A 22,679-nucleotide genomic window follows, 5' to 3' on the forward strand; every position below is an offset into this window, starting at 1 on the left:
CTGCGGCCCCCCTGGAAACTTCCAGAGACCTCTCACCCTCGAGCACATCTCCTCATGCCCCCCGCGGCCCCCCTGCCGCCGGCACCACTCACTGCCCAGCAAAATGCCCGAGGAACTTCGCCTCGAATTAACGACCACACTCATAGGGACCCCCAGGGGCGAGAAAGTGAAGCGTGAGTAACTCTAAATCTGACTAAATTGCATTAAATCGCCGCGGGGGTGTGTGTAGGGTAATGTTCCCGCCTCCTCGCCCCGCGGCCGCTGTCTCTTCTCGCGAGAGGCCGCCCCGGGCAACGGCCCGACGCGGCGGCGGGGAGGCAACGGCCATGGAGGAGGCGGCGGCGGACTCTGAGGCGTCCTTCTGCCTGCAGAGTATCCTTCCTCCTCCGGAGTGTTTTCCTCCTGCTTCTCCTCGTCTGAGGCGGGGGGGTGCGGGGCGCCGCGGGGGTCCCGCCCGTTGCCCGCCTCAGGGAGTGAGCGGCGCGGGCGGGCTCGTCTCCTCAGTCCTGTGGCCTGCCCTCCTCCGTGTCCTCCCCAGACCGGAGGGGACCCCGGGGGCTGCCTCGGTGGCAGCTTGAGGCGGGGGAGGCGAGGGCAGCGTGCGGCCCTGCCGGTGCCGCCGGCCGCTCGCTGGGAGCCGGGGTAGGACCGTCCCAGCGGGAGACCTGCGGGCTGCCAAGTTATTTCACAGAGTAAGGCGGGGGAGGGAAGGCAAACACCCCCACACATCCCACTCTTTGTTGCTACTTTTTGTGGGTTATTGCCCCCGGAGACTAAAAACCGGCCAATATGTGGGGGAGGGTGTGTGTGTGTGTCTTGCGGAGATGGTAGGGTCCTGCTTGCTTGAGCGCGATGTTTTTTTCATTGCTGAAGAAGAGTATGAGTCCCTGAGCGACTCTTAGGAAATCCCCCCCCTCCCCGCTGATAGGGGCAGTCTAAGCCATAGTTAAAATTCCGAACTGAAAGTCTCCTGCCTCTTCTTTTGTTTTAGTTATTGATCAGTCAGTGCAAAATAGGTACCGAGGAGTGACAAGACTTGTCATTAAGGCTCAAAGTGCCAGTGTGCTGTTGTGAAACTGATGTTCCCAATGACTGCTGCACACAGTAGCTGGCTAGATAGTAGTGTTTTTATTTAGTATTGTCTATAGGCAAGCTATAAAAATTAGGATACAGTAACCTAGACATAATTTTATTTGCTGTGGCTTTTAGAGGAAAAAAAATCAGTTTGAATTCTTCTCACAATTGAGTTGTGGCAAGTTATGTTTGGAGTTTATGGCTTTTAACTGTGTAATTTTTGTTTAGGTGACCCAAATTCTAGTTTTGTCACTAGGTCAGACTAGCTCTGTCCATTCTGATTTGTTGCTGTGAGCTGCCAAATCAAGAAGATCTTGTGAGCTTTGTTTTAGTGGCTAAATAATCAGAACTAAAGTGTTAGGCCATACCAGTACTGTAGTTTTTCCTGCCTGGCTAGAATTAAGATGTAAGCCAATGTAAAAGCAATTAAAAATAAAAAAGTGGAAGGTTGTCCTTTGCAAGCTTGTGCCTCAGTTTCTGTCTCCTTGAAACTGCACAGCTGTTTTCACTCTATGTGGTGTGCTTAAAAAAGCACTGCATCAGGACATGTGTTTTAAAAAAAAGTAATTGACAGTGTTCACTGGGAAAATAAAATAGTTTTAAAAAAAGAATTCCTCTCCTTTATTGGGCTTCTGGCTATGATTTTTGGAAAAGAGAGAGGAGGAAAAAAAAAAATCAGGATTTTTAAAGTAATATTTTAGTCTGGGCACAGTGTTTGCAATGACGCATCAGTTTAGACCATAATGGATTGCAAGGATGGTCAGGTCAGTGGAAAATTCAGGAAAAACTGTTTGAAAGTGTTTTATTCATCAAGGGTATACTGCAGTGACACTTCTATCTGCATTGAAAGATTTGATAAATGCATAAAGAAATAGTCTAGATGAGGGGGAAGGATCATTTGTACCCCATACAAAAGGCAGCTTAAGAAAAAAATAGTCTCTGGTAAAATCATTAAACGTGGTGTGCAAAATCGCTGGGTACAGTATTTTATTTAAATTTACTTTATTTACATTAATTTCAAGTCGATAAATACTGTGCTATAAAGCAATGAAGAGGCTTTGGGGTTCCAGAGAAGTATGCAGGTATTTAGTTTGTAGATAGAATTACTACATATATATGGAAATCGTCCCTTTCTTCATACGAAAAATGTTGTACCCAAGTATTCATGCTATACAAACATGACCACACTTTTTAAAGTCTCATTCTTTAAAGAGAGAATGTATAGTCAGCTAGCTAGTGCTAGGATATCTTAATCTAATTTTAAAAAGGGGCTTTTTAGAACATTACCCTGACTAGTCAGTCTCTATTACTGCGTCTTTTATCTTGACTTGCCTGCTGCAAGGCAAGCCTTCTTGCTTTTTCAAACAATAAAGGAAACCTGTTCCTCCTGCTTTGCACTTGTGCCTTGCTGTTCCCTTTTCTTATGTAATCAGCAGTTCAGGTGAACTTTTCTCCCTCTGAGTTGAAGGAACTAAGCCAAGGAATTAGGAGTTGTTTCATGAGGACTTGGTCAGACCCTGATGCAAGGACCAAAACATTCCTGTTGTACTGGGGAGCAGGCAGACAATTGACAGGTAGCCTGATGGCCGAGTCCCTCATCGTTATCTCTAGTCTGTTGGGTCAGCTCTTGAAAGTCATCCCTCAACATGAGCTATTTTCATCTCTGTTCTCTTTACTTACCTTGATGGACCCACATATGGTCCTGGAGTACCATGCTGAGAAAAGGTGCATTCATTAAACCACAAAATTTCTTTGTCTTCCTGTTAAAGTCAGATTTCTTCTGGTGCGATAAGAGAGCAGATTTAGGCCTGTTCAATCTAATAGTTTGGGGGTTCCTCCCCCTCCCCCCCCTTATGAAAGAAAGCATAGTAAACGTTATTTTGAGATGAGTTTCTGTGTCATTCAAGTTTTAGAATTAAACATTCCAGAATCAGTCAAGTTAGAAAATTAAGCTTTTGTAGAGAGTGAAATTTGAGATGCAAGGAGGTGGTGACTTGAATTCAAGTCCTGTGTTGCACATCTGCAGTCTGTGATGCAGTAATCTGGGAAGCAAATTTGGGGGCACGTGTATTACAGGCATTTGTTTTCATGTACTAAGCCTAAATAGAAGGTTCTTGGGAAGCGTTCATGCTACTTTCCTGTTTATATATATAATTTTTATAGTAAGCATGTAGTTTAATTGGACAGTTGGAAGTACACGGATGTGCTTTGACTTGATTACTGAAAATTATGCCTTTATTCACTCAGTGACTGCCCTGTTTGTTTTTTTGGTTTACTGTAGAAAATGACAGCTCTCCAACCTTTACATCAAACCACACTTCTCAAACAAATAGTGGTCCTTTTTTGGGACATGGTCTTTGAATGTTAGCCTTTCAGTTGGTTACAATTTAACTGATAGTTTTGTTGATGCTGTGGTGCTGAGGTCTTGAATGCAGATGATACTTTTACATAAATATATTGTACTGTGAGAACTGTAGTAAAAGGCCTGTATTTTAGGATGATAATTCAGACTTGGGAAACTTGATGCAAAGCTGGAAAATCATGTTTCTTTTTTTTTTTTAATTTATTTTCTCTTTATATATAAAAGTTACCATTTAAATTTGATGCGTGGAAGTACTGAATTGCCAGCTTTTCTTCAGAAGTTAATTTCTGGTTTATTTACCTGTGTCATTTGTAGGCTAACTGATTTCCTAGGGAAACTGTCAAATGAGATGCCTTGAAAATGTGAAAACGTTTTTGTTATACTTTCATGGACTGTGAGGCTAGTGCATGAAAAACACTTATTTGTGTTTCCTTTTACACCATTTGTAGTTATTTTTAATGAAAAGTTTGACTCTAAAGCATTTGGCAGAACTGTACATAATTGCCAAATGAATTTTTACATTTTTAAAGTTTTATCTTTTTATTGTAGCTGTGTTGTAACTATTAGGACACTTGTATCAGCTTCAGTAAATGGTCCTCTAGAACTCAGTGTTTGATCTCAGATGTTTGTATTTGAACTTGTACATCTGAATTTGATAAAAAAATAAAAGCTATTTTTCTGAGAGCATGAAGTTAGTTATGCTTAGAGCATAAAGTTTGAGGAAGTCTCAGTGCAGCAAGACCCCTATGAAAACTGATGATTGGGTGGGTGAGAGCAGAATTTTTAGCTGCTGTTTAATTCAGAACAGTGTTTAAACCTGCTATGAGAACTTTGAATCTGTGTACATAATTTTCACTGGAGCTGGGCATGTTCACCTAAAGGTTAAAAGAAGCCTTGAAAGTGTAGTCTTGTGTCGTAAAGAAGGGCAAAGGTGGTGACAACAGATTTATAGATGGTTGTTTTATGATACTTTTTTTTTAAAGTTGGAATTCATCACATTCATCAGCTGTTTCAGACTTAACAAGATCTGCAGAATTTACCATAACAGATGACTCTAATGATTATCAGTATGAAGAGGTAATTTACTAAATTGATAATCTTCTGATATATGTGGTAAATCATTCATGTTTCATTCTTTTATTTTACTTCATCAGTCACCAAAACATCCTAGGAGGAATGACATAACTCTCCTTTTATAAAGTGTGATGATGTTAGGCATATCTGTATTTTTCAATAGAAGAGTTTGTGTCACTTGATTTATGTTTTACTTTTATTTGAATGTTAAATACTTTTTTAAAGTTACAGGTTTTTCTATTTAGATGTTTCAGCTTATTTATAATAATTATGTCAGTAATATAAATTCTATTTAAATTTGGCAAAATACTATTTTAACAAGAACGAGACTATTTTCAGTAGTTGTACTAGGACTGGAAAGATGTATAAAGCATATTGATACCTAACTTGAAATCATTTCATTTAGGTTCCAGCAGATGATGAATTTAGTCTTCAGGAAGATGATGAGGATCTGTCAAAGGCTTTACAGACTATTGCAGAGCAGGCTGAAGATGCTCAAATTTTAGTAAGAACTTCTTAAGCATTCTAAAAATCTGTAGTTCAGTTGCCATTAGTGGCTTAAAAATTACATATCATAATTTATTTTAATGATGATTTGTGCGGAAAAGATTGTCTCTTTTGAACTTTCTGGGCATAAACATATGCCACAGTGGAAAAGGCAACTTATGTTTCCTGGGTTTCATCTTCCTTTAACTTTTGTTCATTTTATGTTCCATAAACAACATGATATTGTAAATAGATGTAACAAATATATAGATAATTTAAAATATATGAATGTTATTAAAATATATCAGTATTTTAGGATTTGCTTCTTTATCTGAGTAGATTGAATGAGAGTGTGATCCCTAACACAGGAAATAAACTGCATATGCTTAAGATCCACAGAAGCTTGTACTTGAACACGATGCTAAAAAAGATTATTGATATTGAAAATAAAGAATGGGCTGTTACACTGTTAAATCAAAATATTAATGAAATTATCTATCATTTCACATCATTAGTTTTTGACACTTCTTGGTATTATAGTTTGATTTCAAAACAGTCATGTAATAGTTCAGAGTAACACAATAGGATTAAGTTGTATTTTCCAAAATATGATTTGCCTGAATTTACTTGCTTATAACAATGTAATGGAAAAGTGCTTTTCCCTGCTGTGTTTCTAATATCACCACTATCTTATAGCCTTATCAGTAAGTTATCATCATAGTCTAAGTTTTGCAAAAGCAAGTGATTAATAATGAAAAGATAAAATTATATGAATTATTATTAACATCCAAATGGAGGAAAAATGTGCATTTTCTTCTGCACTAGTGCATATCTACAGTTCAGTTTTGTATTTTAAATCAAACTTTGAATGAAAACTAACAATACTGGAGTCTTAAGTGTTTTGAAACTGAATATACCTGAAAACAAAGAGAAAGATTGCAGAAGTTTTTTAGACTGAACATGCTTAATGGTAACCAACTAGTGGAAATTCAGAATGTTCTTTAGGGATAACCAAAGCTATGTCGGGTTTACTGTGTGAGTTGACATTCAAATAACAAGTGAAACGAGGGAGAATATTTTTAATCTATTGATCTTTTGACGGTGCTATAATTAAATAACCTTTTACCTCTTTGTTGATTGAACTTCGCATGTTGTTTCCTACCATTCAAATACCTGTCCCATTTAATCAAACTGAAGAAAGTGTTACCTTTCCTTAAAACAAAAGAAGAATTTGTGTGCTTAAACTCAGATTCTCTTTGATTTTGTGCTTATGCTAATATATCGTCTGCCTTCTTGCTTCTTGACTCATTGTTTGGAGGCTTCATTTTTTCCATAATTTTGAAACTGAAATAATATTTTCAGCCTTGAGACAGAAGACATGGATAGAAAACTGTTTTAATACACTTGCTAGTTCCTTGACAACTTGCATAACTGTTTACTGTACATTTGGTGAGGCTCAGTGACTAGATTGTCACTGGAATTCCAAATGCTGCAGTAAATGCTTTTGGTGACTCAAGTTAGAAGCTCTCTTTCCTGTGAATTGAATATTTGAATAGTGAATCAATATCCAGAGTCTGAGCTAAGCAGCACAGTAGAAGGCTGTCTTCATATGATAAATAATTGGTACACTTTTTCAATTATTAGCTTCTAATCATGGCTGAAATATGTTAAATTAGGTAACAACCATATCCTGGAATAGCTAATCTGTGATGAACAGTTTTAAGTGATTGTGTATATTTGCTGTTCACAGTAACTTATATACCTAATCCTGTATTAAAGATTGCATTTCAGTAGTAGATGCAAATCTTTTTGTTAAAGAAAGGAAATTATATAGAGAAGGCACAGATCAAGTGAGCATCCAAAAATATTTAAGTGATTTGCCAAATGCAGATACTATAAATATCCACAGTTTCTAAATTGAGTAACTACAGTTTCTTTTACACTCTGTTAAAAAGGTCAAGTATAACTAGGAAAATCTAAGGAAAATACTTCTTTTCAAACTTCCTTCCAAAGTAATTAGCACTAATTACAAATGAAGAGGAGCAAATGTAAGCAAATGAGAGATGGTGCTGTTCACCTTAAAAAAAAAAAATATATATATATATAAAATTGGCTTGTAGGAACTAAGGCTATGCTTCTACAGGGGATATTGAGACATGTTTTCTTTCCTTCTGGGTCTCTGTATGCATGCAGTGAAACTACTGGCCTTTAAGGAGCTTGGTGAGGCTTCCAGTTACCATTCATGTTTTTATTTGGATCCCAACAGGGAAATAAGGGTGATGGAGTTCTAATCTCTAAATATCATTTCCATGTGGTGTGGTGGTAAAATGGCAGCTGATTCAAAATACAGCTGTGCTGAGCAACATGACCTTTGGACTGCAGTGATTCTGCCTGCTGTTCCTGCTCTAGTCATTATTTGTCCTTTCAATCATAACTTGTGATTTTATTTTTTTCTGTTGTCCTTGTTTTGAGAGAGTGTAAAGTAACAAATTATTTTGAAACACAAGCAATAGAATATTTTGCATGTAAAACGAAATCTCCAGCAGATAGGGACCCTAGGAAAAGGATACAGAACTTTTGGAAAACCACACACACAAAAGAAATCTGTCTGAATTACTTTCCTCAGTAGTTACAGCTATTACACTTCAATTCCAGGATCTTTATTTTCTTAATATCCCAAATGATAATCTGAAGTCACACTGCCCTTCATTAACCTTATATTTTATGTAGGTCTGATCTAGAATTTATTTGACCATGTTAAAAATCTTTGATACCCTTTTGATTCTTTTCTAGTTCAGTAAGTTTTGCAAGGACGCTTAATTTTGTTTTCCAGATAAATTATTAATTTATTTGGTGTTAATCTTCATTCATTGGACAGAAATTTTTCTGAGTATTGGGGAAGTCCTTAAGGTTAAGCTTTTAGCAATTAACTTATTTTAATAGCCATATTTGCAATCCTTGCACTCAAAATGTTTTGAAGATTTTAATTTAAAAAAATTAACCAAAATATATTTAACAAAGCAAATATTTAATTGTTTATTTTGACTTAATGGTCAGAATCCATCAGGAGCCATGGTGACGGAGGATGCGGAGAAAGGCGGAGTTATTGAATGCCTTCTTTGCGTCGGTCTTTACTATCCGGCCGAGCCCTCAGGAGTCCCAGGCCTTGGAGAAAGTAATGGGGAAAGAGGAAGACTTCCCCTGGGTTGAGGAGGATCAAGTGAGGGACCAGTTAGGTCAATTAGATATTCACAAGTCCATGGGCCCTGATGGGATGCACCCGAGAGTGCTGAGGGAGCTGGCAGAGGTCATTGCTGGGCCACTCTCCACCATCTTTGAAAGGTTCTGGAGAACAGGTGAGGTGCCTGAGGACTGGAGGAAAGCCAATGTCACTCCGGTCTTCAAAAAGGGCAAGAAGGAGGACCTGGGGAACTACAGGCCGGTCAGCCTCACCTCCATCCCTGGAAAGATGATGGAACAGCTTGTTCTGGGCGTCATCTCAAGGCATGTGGAGGAAGAGAAGGCTATCAGAAGTACTCAGCACGGATTCACCAAGGGGAAATCATGCCTGACTAATCTGATAGCCTTCTATGATGGTGTGACTGGATGGATAGATGAGGGAAGAGTGGTAGATGTGGTCTACCTTGACTTCAGCAAGGCGTTCGACACGGTCTCCCACAGCATCCTCAGAGGGAAGCTTAGGAAGAGTGGGTTAGATGAATGGACAGTAAGGTGGATAGAAAACTGGTTGCAAGACAGAGCTCAGAGGGTTGTGGTTAGGGGTGCAGGGTCTAGTTGGAGGTCAGTGATGAGTGGTGTTCCCCAAGGGTCAGTACTGGGTCCAGTCCTGTTCAATATATTCATCAACAATTTGGATGAGGAGATAGAGTGCACCCTCAGCAAGTTTGCTGATGATACAAAGCTGGGAGGGGTGGCTGACACACCAGAAGGCTGTGCTGCCATACAGAGAGACCTGGACAGTCTGGAGAGTTGGGTGGAGAGGAATCTTATGAAATTCAATAAGGGCAAGTGTAGGGTGCTGCACCTGGGGAGGAATAACCCCATGCAGCAGTACAGGTTGGGGGCTGACCTGCTGGAGAGCAGCTCTGTAGAAAGAGACCTGTGAGTCCTGGTGGACAACAGGCTGACCATGAGCCAGCAATGTGCCCTTGTGGCCAAGAAGGCCAATGGCATCCTGGGGTGCATCAAGAAGAGTGTGGCCAGCAGGTCAAGGGAGGTCATCCTCCCCCTCTACTCTGCCTTGGTGAGTACTGTGTCCAATTCTGGGCTCCCCAATTCAAGAAGGACAGGGAACTGCTGGAGAGGGTGCAGCAAAGGGCTACCAAGATGATTAGGGGACTGGAACACCTCTCTTATGAAGAAAGACTGAGGGACTTGGGTCTCTTTAGTCTGGAAAAAAGACGGTTGAGGGGGGACCTGATCAACGCTTATAAATACTTAAAGGGTGGGTGCCAGGAGGATGGGGCCAGGCTCTTTTTGGTGGTGCCCAGTGACAGGACAAGAGGTAATGGGCACAAACTTGAGTATAGAAAGTTCCATCTAAACATGAGGAGGAACTTCTTTACCTTGAGGGTGGTAGAGCACTGGAACAGGCTGCCCAGGGAGGTGGTGGAGTCTCCATCTCTGGAGACATTCAAAACCCACCTGGACGTGTTCCTGTGCAACCTGCTCTAAGGTGTCCCTGCTCTGGCAGGGGGGTTGGACTAGATGATCTCCAGAGGTCCCTTCCAACCCTATGATTCTATGAATCCTTTAATAAGATGTTTTTGTCTATATAGCTGCTATAGGGTGTCTGCACCACATCAATTAGTATTATTTTCCTCATTTCTAAATAGGTAATTATATACAAAAAAATACTGTTATGCCATTCTATGGGTAGTCATCCAAGGTTAAGACTGAGTTAAAGAAAGTCATTAGCCTAATATTACTCTCAAAGTCTGCATAAGAGCTAGGACTCTAATTCTGGTTTCTTGAGGCCCTGTTCCAACACTGTGCCTGTTAGACTGCATTCATTTTTCCCTATATTGTTCCCTGCCTGAGCATTGGTTCCTGAAATGATTCTCAATGCTAGTATCTAGTTAATAAATTCTCTTCTGCACGGATGAAATGAATTTCTATCATATTTCCATTTATTAAGGGAATCAAGCTGTGTCATTTCTTCTGAAGGCTGTCTTTCTAGATGTGTTTGGGAAACTACAAGCAACAATATTAGACATTTGCCTCACTTAGAATAAAGAAAGAAAAGAAGCAAGAAAAGGAATGCAGCTGTATGTCTGCAGATGTGCACTGTCTTTGGTTCTTGTATTACCAAGAAATTAGAAAATAGAACTATCTGATGTACTGTATCTGTAGTAATTAAAATATGCTAAATATTACATTGCACTTGGCATATTGTATTATTTTTAATACAGCATTACATGGCCTTGATCGTACATGTACAATTTTTTCTGTTTATATTGGGTAGGTTTCTTGGATTAAACACAACATTTTCTGTATTATACAAAATGGCTATGAGATTTTCCCTGTGTTTTTATTTTATCAAGAGAAATGCCTTTGTCTCCAGGTAATTTATGCAGTCATGTTAGTAGAGCTCCCACTAAGGATGTGAGTAAGCCATAAATGGATGGAATTATCAAAAGTCCTTGACCTACAGATTCTTTTTTAAATGGATGGAGGAAATAATTTGCAGTCACAGCCTTTAGCATGTCTTGATGAATATGTCACTAGAATTTTTTTTTGTTTTGTTAGTGTTGAAATGAAAAGGAGGTACACACCTGTGGAAGGTGTTTCTACTTCTTATCAGTTCTCTAGGCTGGTAATTTTTTTTTTTTTAATATATAGCACACGTTATCATAGAACCTGAGTTTCTTTCAGTAGTGCTCTAAGTGATAGTTGTCAAGCCCAGATTTGTTCTGTCATCCTCTCACCAGGAGGCAGGTGTGTGCAGTGCAGTACCTGTCTTAGTAGCCGGTGTTGTTGAGCAAGTACACTGTAGCGTTGTGCCCTGTGTGGAGTTCCCAAATGTTGAGAGCTTCAGGTTTAGGTATGCCAAGTCGATGTAATCCATTTGAAGTCTGAAGGAATTAAGGCCATCTCTTTGGCTGCCGTGTCACGGTACTCTCATCTGGTTATCTTTAAATGCATTTTGCAGCGGGATAGTCTCAGACTGAGTCATATTTTACTTTTTTTTCATACCTCCTTGCATCTTGAAATCTTTCTAGGAGAGTTTAATATCAAGCTATGGACTGAGTGGGCTGAATGGGATTAGGTGAAGGCAAGAATTTGCATTTCAACAAAAAGCTGTGAAAGGGATTTTTTTTTTTTCTCTCTATAGTAGGATTGCTCTGTTTTATTTTGATTCTGCTTTTGGCAACTGCTTGACCCATGACTTGATCTCATCTGAATAGCTGTCTATCTTGATGGCACTGGAGAAGCTGCATATGAAGCCTCAGTGCACCATCTGCATTGTGCTAACACTTGTAGCAATGTTGTCTGGCAGCTTCATTCAGTGTCTGCATATGGATGTTGAGAAGAAAAGGGAGAATTGATCTTTTTGAATCTTCCGAAAAGATCTAATGATGGAGATGCAGTTCTATCAGTCTCTCCATTGCATTCATCATTACAAAAAGAATATAAGCCATTTAACTATTACCTTGAACTTTTGCATTTTTCATTAGATGAAGTACTGATTTTTCTCATCCATAGTTCTGAAGGTTGCTGAAGAGAACTAACATTTGAGAACATATGAGAACTAACATTTTCTCTCTGGTCAGTGACAGAAGAACTTCTATCAGTTTAAATAGTTTCAAGTTCATATCAGAATATGTCAGGTTCAGAATACTTGCTTAAATCAGGTGATTTTTTTAGTTATTTCTCTATAACCTTTCACAGACCTTGACACTAGAAGGATTAGTGATTACAGATCTGATCAATAAAGGCAACGGAAACATTCAGCTGTACTCCAGTAGATATGTGACTTTAGATAACTTTAGAAATAGAAGGTGTGATAATTACATTTCTCTTACAGGTTTAATAACAATTATAAAATTTTAATTTCAGGCTTTGCAATCAGTTCTGACTTCTGAGAAATCAGTGTCTGAAATACCTGAAGCAATGGATGACTTCTTCTGCAATTTCCTGGTCAGATTGGGAATGTCCAGAACCCTTGATTGCTTCCAAACTGAATGGTAAAATATTTTAATTGACTGTGTTACTCTGAGAATTAGGAAGTAGATGCTCAGGATTCAAATATTTCTATATTTCACGATATATTTCCAGAAAACTCTTCTGAGCACAAGTCATTCTTAAATACATGATGTTTTACTAAATAAATATATTCCTGTTGAGAATGAGGATGTGAACTATTGTTTTAAGAACAGACTTTCAAGAAAGCTGACTCCAGGGATCTCCTAAATGGATACCCTTGAAGGATTGTATATATTTCACCTAACTCTAGACATTTACAAGCCTGAGGTGGTCACCTGAGGCCTCTTTTGTAACCAGTGAAGAGAAATACTTATTTTCAGGATGTAACTCACCCGAGTTGTTTAAGCCATCTCCTTTAATACTAAATGAATTCTTTTTTTTTTAAAGTATATTCTGCTCTCCACTGACTACCAATGAAAACTAGAAACCAGTGACAGTGCAGATGTTGTTGTTGGATCAAATGCGTCCAATGCAAAATGATCAGCATTTCATTTCAGCAGCACTGAGAAATCATGTGGTTTTGTTCTTTTCTTGCTTTCCAGAACATGGGCGCCTGCTTAAAAACTGAGTCCTTTGTAGTATGCTATAGTATTTGCACCTTGTTTGTTTGGGTAGGTTTGGATATTCATCATAGCTGCCTTATAATCAAGATGTTTGATACTTGGTAATTTTTGGTACATTAGTCAAAATAATATGGTTAGTTTGTTTTTTTCTTTTTAGGATTTCATTCATATAGTAATCAGAAGAGTAAACTCTTGAGCTGCTGCTATCTTTTTTTTTTCCCCTAGCTGTTATAGGTTGCAGGGATCTTTGTCCATACTTTATGCAGAAGTTTAAACACGTGGCTTTATCTAAATGATCCACTTCCTCCATCACTCTTCATATATGGAATCCCACAGGATGCATACTTTTTTAATATTGATTAAGAATGGTGTGCCAGGAATGCTGCAAAGCTTGAGAGGAGAGCTGTTTTATTTTGGAACAAAAGATGACACTTGTCATGAAGTTCTATTGAAATACTTTCAGTTACAAGCTTGCTTTGAATATACAAGTTAAATTGGAAAGATTCTGAGAAGTGGAAACACCTCTCTTTGAATTATCTTGTAGTCAGTCTTTATGTCCAGAGATTTTTTTTAGTAAGGTCTTTTGAAATTGTTTAATTTGAAAATGAGCAAATTTGAAAAGTTAAACATCTTATTTTTTCTTACAAAAGCCTTGAAGCTTTTAAATTTTCTTAGAAATATTCTCTAATGGGCAATCATTGCTGTCATTTGCAAGGCTGTGATCTTATTAGTGTAGAGCTCACCAATAGGGCGTTGCCTTTGGAATTAATAATGATCTGGTTTTTGAGAGCATAACAATATGACTTAAATGATTCCTTAGAGAAGGAGCGCTATAGTTCTGTATTCTATTTCAACAAAAGAACTGATATGAATAGTGTGTAGTTTGAACAAGTTTAACAGTTTTTATGGAAAAAGATAATTAATGGTAGACAGATATAAATAGTGGGCTTTTTATGAAAGTACAGCTTTCTTTGAAGCACTTAGAGTTTGAATTTATATCAATGGCAAAATTCAGATTGCTTTTTAGCAGAGCAAGAGCAGGCCTTATCTTGTAAATCTTTAGCTGTACGTATATTTTTTCTCTAAGTAATATTTTTAATTCCAGTAGCATTACAAATGAGCTCAGCATGTCAGGATCTAATCTTACTGTATTGAGACTTTTTCTGCATTAATACCTTATTTCAAAATGTTTCATGTTGGTTTGAAATAGATAATTTACAATATTAATGAAAGTGAGAGCAGATTAGTGTACTCAGGTTCCTCATTATGTATTGGGACGATGCTCTCACTCTCATGCTGTGGTGATCAAGTACTAATGGAATTTAAAATGAAAAATTAATTAACATAGAGAAAATTTATCAAAAGGCTTGCTTTGAAATAATTGTCTGTCTGAGATCTAAAGGTCACTTAATTTGGACCAAATTATCTGTGTTTACTTCAGAGTTTGAGAAAACATTCTGTTATTCTATCCAGCTGTATAAAATGTCATGATGTGATGATGTTTTATTTTAAGCCAAACCCCCTCTTTTTCTTCAATGTAATGAATAATTTTATCACACTTGTAGTGATATTTATTTTTTTACTTATATAGGGGTTTTGTACATACACTTTTTTCTTCCAGTTATACTTTAAGGAACTCAAAATTAGACTTAAATTATTTTTAGAATATATAATTAATCATAGAATCATAGAATGGTTTAGGTTGGAAAGGACCTTGAAGATCATCAAGTTCCAACCCCCCTGCCATAGGCAGGGACACCTCCCACTAGATCAGGTTGCCCAAGGCCGCGTCCAGCCTGGCCTTGAACACATCTAGGGATGGGGCCTCAACAACCTCTCTGGGCAACCTATTCCAGTGCCTTACCACCCTTAAAGTGAAAAATTCCTTCCTAATGTTCAATCTAAACCTGCCCTCTTCCAGTTTAAAGCCATTCCCCCTCGTCCTATTGCTACATGCCCTAGTAAAAAGTCCTTCCCCAGCTCTCCTGTAGGCCCTTTAGGTACTGGAAGGCCGCAATAAGATCTCCCTGGAGCTTTCTCTTCTCCAGGCTGAACAGCCCCAACTCTTTCAGCCTCTCCTCATAGGAGAGGTGCTCCAGCCCTCAGATCATCCTTGTGGCTCTCCTCTGGACTCGCTCCAGCAGGTCCATGTCCTTCTTATGTTGGGGACTCCAGAGCTGGATGCAGTACTCCAGGTGGGGTCTCACGAGAGTGGACTAGAGGGGCAGAATCACCTCCTTTGACCTGCTGGCTGCACTTCTTTTGATGCAGCCCAGGATACGGTTGGCCTTCTGGGCTGCGATCGCTCACTGCTGGCTCATGTTGAGCTTCTCCTCAATCAGCATCCCCAGGTCCTTCTCCTCAGGACTGCTCTCCAGCCATTCCCCGCCAAGCCTGTCTTTGTGCTTGGGATTGCCCCGACCCAGATGTAAGACCTTGCACTTGGCCTTGTTGAACTGCATGAGGTTGGCTTGGGCCCACCTCTCTAGCCTGTCCAGGTCCCTCTGGATGGCATCCCTCCCCGCTACCTCGCCAAAGAGCTTGGTACCATTGGCAAACTTGCTGAGAGTGCACTCGACTCCACTGTCCATGTCACCGACAAAGATGTTGAACAGTACAGGCCCCAGTACCGACCCCTGAGGAGCACCACTTGTCAGTGCTGTCCACCTGGACATCAAGCTGTTGATCGCAACTCTTTGAGTGCAACCGTCCAGCCAGTTCTTTATCCACCAAGTGGTCCATTTGTCGAATCCATGTCTCTTCAATTTAGAGACCAGGATATTGTGTGGGACAGTGTCAAACGCTTTGCACAAGTCCATGTAGATGACATGAGTTGATCTTCCCTTATCCACTGCAGCTGTAATGCCTTCGTAGAAGGCCACCAAATTTGTCAGGCATGACTTGCCCTTGGTGAAGCCATGCTTGCTGTCACCAATCACCTCCTTGTTTTCTATGTGCCTCATCAGAGTTTCCAGGAGGATCTGCTCCATGATCTTGCCAGGCACAGAGGTGAGACTGACTGGCCTGTAGTTCCCTGGGTCTTCCTTGTTTCCCTTTAAATTTACCCATTAAATTTTCTGTTCCTTTGATATACAAGACTTTGTAGTGCTTTTGTTGCTTGTTAAAGATATTGGATTGCTAGCTTTAGAGCACGAAGTGCAAGGGCTGATTAACTGTAAATTCGTGCATCTGACAGTCTATACCTCCTAATCTCAAAGAGCTCACTGCTGCTGGCAGCATGTTGCCAGTCTGATGAGCAGACGAATCAGTTGCTGTTCACACATATGCATGAAGCTATCACTGTGATTAGTACACTCATTTGACTGGTAATCTCTGACTAAGTGTTCCTAGAGACCTGGTAGTGTTTCAGCAGGTAAAAGGAATGCTGCAGACTAATTACGGAAACATGATTTGAAAATTTTTTTGTTTGGTGTGGTTGGAACTATGAATAAACTTACCTGACCAAGCAAGGTTAAAAGCCATGTCTGTCATGTGTATGCCTTGAAAAGATTGCTTGTGTTGTGCATAGTGGAGCGCATGCAATAAAGCTACTATGTCTTCTCTGACCATATAGGTAGAATCATTAAAAAAAATTTGTTTTTGCAGAACAAAGAAAATGGATATAGGTTGTGATGCTCCATGTCACAACTGCCTGAAGACAGTGGAAACAATCTGCTTATTTCACTCAGACCTGTTTCCTCTGCTCTGTGTCCTCTTTGGCCTGGAAATCATATGGTCACATTAATGCATGCTGCGCTCTAAGTTCATAAATCCTGAGAGAAACAAGGGTTATCAGTTCCAGGACAGCATCACACTAAACCAGATACAATTTATGGATTAGAATTGTCTCAGAACACAAGTGAAGTAACCTCAAGTTTGATTTGCAAAAGCCACCTAGACATACCTCCTTTCTTGCCTACAGAACAAACATAACATGATAATATAAATTTTCTACTTATATACCATAACAGATTGGAAGAGTGTGCTAGGTCAAAAAGATGCTTTATTTTTTTTGTGCTCATTTCTTTCTTAGCCTTCTGTTGAAACTGTTCGAGATTATCAATTGGAATTAAAATTTTCAGTAAGAAGTTCTTGTAAAAGCTAAAACTTGAAATTTTAATAATCCCTGAATGCATCTCTAGGTGAGTTATCTGTGGGTAAAGGATTATCCTGAGCTACGCATTAGTTTATTGCAGGGTCTCGTGCAACAGGATTCCTTTAGAACTCTTAGAAACTTGATTTCAATCTAATGTATATAGTAATAATGTATTCTTTTTAGTCTGTCTGCACTGGGCTTTGATCTTAAAATCATGGTTGACCATCTGTTCCTTAAGCTTCCAGATTCTTGGTTAATTTTAGATAGCAATTCAAGAATAACAACTCAATTGTTGTGAAAAGCTTAGCTTGTGTGTGCATGGTACTAACTAATTTGTATCACAGTTCTATAATGGAAAGAAGTGAGAACAATAGCTATTTGGCAGTTAGCTAGGTATGTAGAAGTTCTGTAAGTTTTACAGCACTAGGTTGATGAAAGATAATGAGATTTCACAATGCAATTTTGTTGTGTGGTTTTTCTATTCTGTTTCTACTACATGCACAAAAGTCTTCATTTTTAGCAGTGTTCTTAGACAAGGGCATAGTGAATTTATTGGTATTAATTGTATTTCATTAAAATTGTCTTTCAGAGTTCTTAGCTCTGCTGGTGGCTAATTTAATCAATTATCTATGTTTGATGTGTCTTTGTGCAGAAATTTGATGGGTTTCATTAGGTGCTGTTACAGCATTCAGTGGAGAAATTTTTCTGGCAAATAAAGGAGGATGTAGAATTGTGATTGTTTGCAAAGAGAAGTGCCCTTATTTTCAATATTTCCAATAGGAATTGTACGTGCTCATCAGTCAGTGTTTATTTGGAAAACAAAAAAACCCACACACTCAAGACTAAGCTTCTTTCTTAGTATTAAAGCCTGTTGCTACTGTAATTTGCTTAAGAAAATGAAGAGATGATAGGATGAATTTTGCTTTGGACATGTTCATTTAACTTTTCAAAGACTTTTCATCTACTGGTGGTGAATGTGAGTGACAGCTTAACTTATAGAGCTGAGCATTCCTGGAAATATCCACGGAATTCAGATAAGTAGCTGACTGTAGGAAGTGTGGACCGAAGGGTTTTTAACATTCCCCTTAATTTTTTTGGAATATGTTAAGTGTTGCTTGGCAAGTAAGAATCCCTTATTCTACGCTTTTTGTTTCTGCAACATGTTTTATTGATCTAAGAATGCTGTGCTTACTGTCTTCAAGTTTCAAATTTGCTGCTTGTCTCCAAGTGCAGGAGATAGCATTTAGTATAATTTTTATCTCTAATTACTGCTATTCTTTTCATACTTCCTTATTACTTGGAAAAAAATTTGCAGATTCAATATATTTTTCCTTGAAAAGGCAAACAATGTTCATATTATTCCTTCTAGTGAGTTCCCATCCAGAACATCTTCCAGCTGCAGTCAAGATCAGCGGGGAAGATGATCGTGGGCCTGTAGTCTTTATCTGATCTAAATTATTTATAGCTCTGTGGGACCTATGCTGAACTGATACTATGGCTACAATAGTGCACAATGTCTTTGTCTTTCGTAGTTCTATAAAAGTTTGTACCAAGTGAAGGTCTTGCTCTTCTGTCTTTCGGGACAGAAGTAAAGAAAAAATAGATGTTTTGTATGTACATGTACTGGATTCTGGAATCACCTTTTCAATGTCTGCTTGCACAGAAGTGTCTTATGTTCATTTATGTAGACTTGAATCTTGATGTCTTTTGAAATAATTTGGCAAATACTGATAGCTTATAGTGATTCCTTGAGCAGGCATGATTCTGCAGAATTACTTATTTTCTGTGGTGATGGTCACATTTTTTGATCAAATTTAGCTTTTCTGAATCCCTTCTAGTATCACCACTTTTTTCTGTGTACAGAGCATACTTAGGTACTTTAGGTTGCTCTGTATTTAAATGCCTTTGAATTAAGCCTCAAATGAATAGTGTCAATGCATATGTCCTTTTTACTGCCCATTAGAATATTCTTAGCTTTCATTGACAATCTACCAAAAGATGGATAGACTTTATTGCCAGTGTCTATTGAGATTCCTAGATTGCTACACAGCATTACATGCTGCTCCAGTTACCCTTTTACTTCTCAAAATGAAAGTTAGTCTGTACGCTTACTTAACTAAAACAGCTTCAGGCTTCTACATCATGGAATCATGTTTCCTCAGGGGCTGGTAAAATAAGTAAATATTGGTTAATATAATTAAATAAGGTGAGGGCAACATAAGTAAACAGGAAGGAATGAAGAAATTTCCCTAGGTGAGCTCTGTATTCTGTGTTGAAGATAGCTCATAGAATTATTCATCCAGGTTATCCACAGCTTTGTCATCTTATTTGAGTCCTCAAGAAAATGTAAATCTTGCATATATTAGAGCATATGAGATAAAAAGGACTGTGACTATATGCAATGTTATTTGAACAAGAATATTTTTTTCTGTCTTTTATTTAAGCTATTTGGAAGAAAGGAAGGAAAAGAACAACTGGTTAAATTGAAGTATTGCGTTATACGGGACATGTCTTTTGACTTATGAAAAATACTACGTTTTAGAATGAAAAGCAGTAAAATAGAACACAGTGTGGTGGGATAGTACTCTTGCTAATTGTTAATGAGAAGATAAATATCTTTGTGATTCTGGTTAAAGTAAATGCTAGCATGAGAAGGGAGACATCAGTGAAGTGAGAAACTGGAAACCTGCAATAAAATATGTCTCCATTTATTTTCTACTAGGTATGAACTCATAGAGAGAGGTGTGTTCACAGCCAGAGATACTGGATTGGTTCCAACTGTGTATACTTGCAACCAGCAACTTGTGGCTGAGAATATGCGTTTGAGGAAAGATGTGGAAAATTATAAACTTGCTGCAAGGTATGTTATTTGGTCTAAATGAAACTTTGATATACAGCAGTAAACAGCCAGATAAAGTAAACCCAAGTAGTTAATGGAAATAAGAAGTTCCTGTTTGTTATGCTAGCTGTACATATTTATACTTCTAGGTGACATTCGTAATTAAAGTTCAATTTTCTCTGAGCTCTATTAGAAACCTAAATGTTAATTTCTTTTATTTGTATTTACTGGGCTATAAAAAATAATTTTCAATATTCAGTAATCAGAACAAATTACTACAAAGAATCATGAGAGTATAATACATAGGACTCGAAAATAAATGGTTATGTTCATTTTGTATTAAAATATAGTACTATGAATTACAGCTACCACAAAACATTAATATAGGAAAAAAAAAACCACTATACATTTATTCTTCATTTTTTTAATTGCAAAAAATCTATCACTCTGGCCCTAGTGGCAAATGGTATTTCAGTGTAAATTACCATCATTGATTATACTTGTAAAATCAGCTACTACAATGTATACACAAGTCAGTTGTACTTCAGTCATCAGGGAGTTAAAACATAATGCAGAGATTCAATAATGAACTACATGTAACATAGCCTTTTATGAAAAATGGTACATCTGTGCATGTATGCGTTCATTGAGAATTTACTTTGAGACCTAATAATGCACTCACTTGAATTCTGCCAGTGAGCAGTTTTAAAATATGGAGCTGTAAAAAAATGTTGACTTCATCTCTTTGATTTTCCTCAAGATTGCTCAAGCTACTAATTTTCATTTAGATTGTTCCTTTATATGAAAAATAGCTATTTAGGTTGTAAATAATCATTGCCGCTGATAAAAAAGATAATCAAATTATTTTCCATTGGTAATGATTTATTACATTTTAAATTAATAAATTAACTGTCCATAGTCTAATAGTTAAGTAAACAGCTTTAATGATCAAGTCAAATATTGTGTAGTCTAAACATACTGTTGGCCTGGGAGGTGGACCATATAGAAGACATTCCTTTATTTTTAATCTGTAGCTTCTTTGGACAATAGATGGTTAGGGATTGTGTCTCATCTGAGTGGGAGAGTAAGAAGCAGTAATGCATAGTAAAAGAAGGAAAGTCAAAAGCTGACTCTTCTGAAATTTATTATTGTCAGTAATAATTTTAACAGGCTTTATTCCCCCCCGCCCTTTTTTTTTTTTTCTTTCTCTCCTCCCCTCCCCCCGTATGGAGCAGAATGTGCTACAAGATAATTTGAATAGATTATGACTTGGTAAGACTTTCCCTGGGTTTGTTACATTGCTTCATGATTGTTTAAGAACACAAAGCTCAAAAGCATTTCACTGTGGTCATGAATGTGTTCGGCTTTTCCCGTAAGAATGTCTGTATACTCTACAGGGTGCCAGATTTTTTTTTTCTTTATAGCAGATATCTAGTTAAAAGGCTGAAAGATGACATAATATTGTGCAACAGGAAGAAAGAAGGAGAGAGAGGGAAAAGATATTGCCAATATGCTAGGTTCCTACGGGCTATCTGTTAAATAAAACTCCCAACACTCCCTTAAGTGAACTGTGCTAAAAAAATGCTGTTTGATGAAACGTAAAATAACAATTCTCTGGTGGTAAACAAGTGAGTTGTGTCACCTGTTTGGTAATCCAGAGAGGACAGTGAGATATAGAGCAATTCTATATGACACAAATTAGGAGTGGGGAAATCCTGTTCTTTGGCATTTACTGTTAAATGCTGCACTTATTCTGCATGTACCATGTTAAAACATACTTAAAATTAGTCCTCTTCTCTCCACTTGTAGGGAGACCTTTATTTTCTTAGTCTTTCTGCCAATATTAGAATGGGCAGTATGTGTAGATATAAAACGTGGTTTGTGCAAATGGTCACTACTTCATTTTTCAACCTTTTTATTTCAAATAACTTTGAAAGTTTTCATTGATACTAATGTTAAAAGTCCAGCGTTTCGGTGACATTCATTTCGCTTATTTTGTTTTGAATAATTTATGAATTAAAACAGTACTTTTTCTGGAATAATGGGTGAAATAGAGCATTTCTGCTGTACATAACATGAGTTAGAAGTGTTCCTTCTTGTCTTCTGGATAAACAGATCATAATACTCTGTAGTAAATCCATTTACTGTAGTGACTGTTAACAGCATTTTTTGTTGTTCATACATTCAATAACTGTAGTCAGTACCCTTGCTATGATAAAGCAAATATTCCAGCAGGAAGCAAAATTACCTGGAGGACAATTTGAGTTTTCAGGTGTTGTGAGAGAGAATTCACCAGTTTACACTGCAAACAGAATGCCTTAGAGCACTGAAAAAATGCTGATTTGACTGGTTAGAAACTAAGGATGTGTGAGCAATGAGTGTCTCATACTTTGCTCTGTGGATTAATCAGAAAACTTTAATTGTGAGATACAGTGCTGTGAAGTGTATTTGAAGAAAGCTTTTAATTACATTTGGTATTTCTGAGCTTGGTATTCTTGACAACCATCTTGCAGAAAAGAGATGTTATTTGGGACTTAGGCAGTATGAAGGCCCAGGATAAATGACTGTAAACCAATTATGTCCTGCTTTAATGTTGTTTAGCAATTGGTGGAAGAGATTCAGTGTCTAGAAGCTAACTGTAATTGCATTTTGGGTATTTTGATATAATATTTACATGATTGCATGGCAAGCAGATGGGAAAATAGAGTAGATTGCAGGGTGTTGGTTACATTTCACTGTGATATTTCATTATTTAAAGAGAAAATCACAATCAGCTTCATTCGGTGTCTACAATGAGTATGTATTTTTAATAGGTTGTCCAATGTCTGAAGGTATCTTGAGATGTAACAAAATTCCTGAATGCATATATTAAATTATTTTACTCCAAAGCTAGTGATAGTTATCACCTTAAAGGTTAGATTCATTACTAATCTTTATTTAAATTATTTCTAAAACCAG

The 22,679-nt window shown here is 37.9% G+C and overlaps 1 protein-coding gene across 1 annotated transcript in view; it reads left to right on the forward strand.

The window, feature by feature from the left end:
* Positions 1 to 824: 824 nt before the first annotated feature.
* Positions 825 to 22,679, forward strand: part of SPAG16 (sperm associated antigen 16) — a gene marked incomplete at both ends in the record, with an annotated part of 451,795 nt that continues 429,940 nt past the window's right edge. Inside the window, 5 exon segments of the mRNA XM_082484005.1 lie at positions 825 to 877; positions 4,420 to 4,513; positions 4,917 to 5,015; positions 12,077 to 12,204; positions 19,605 to 19,742. Of these exon segments, the coding sequence (XP_082340131.1) occupies positions 825 to 877; positions 4,420 to 4,513; positions 4,917 to 5,015; positions 12,077 to 12,204; positions 19,605 to 19,742 (512 nt within the window).

The sequence above is a fragment of the Vanellus vanellus genome (genome assembly GCF_965231255.1).
Source record: "Vanellus vanellus genome assembly, chromosome: 5".
Classification (NCBI taxonomy): Eukaryota; Metazoa; Chordata; class Aves; order Charadriiformes; family Charadriidae; genus Vanellus; species Vanellus vanellus.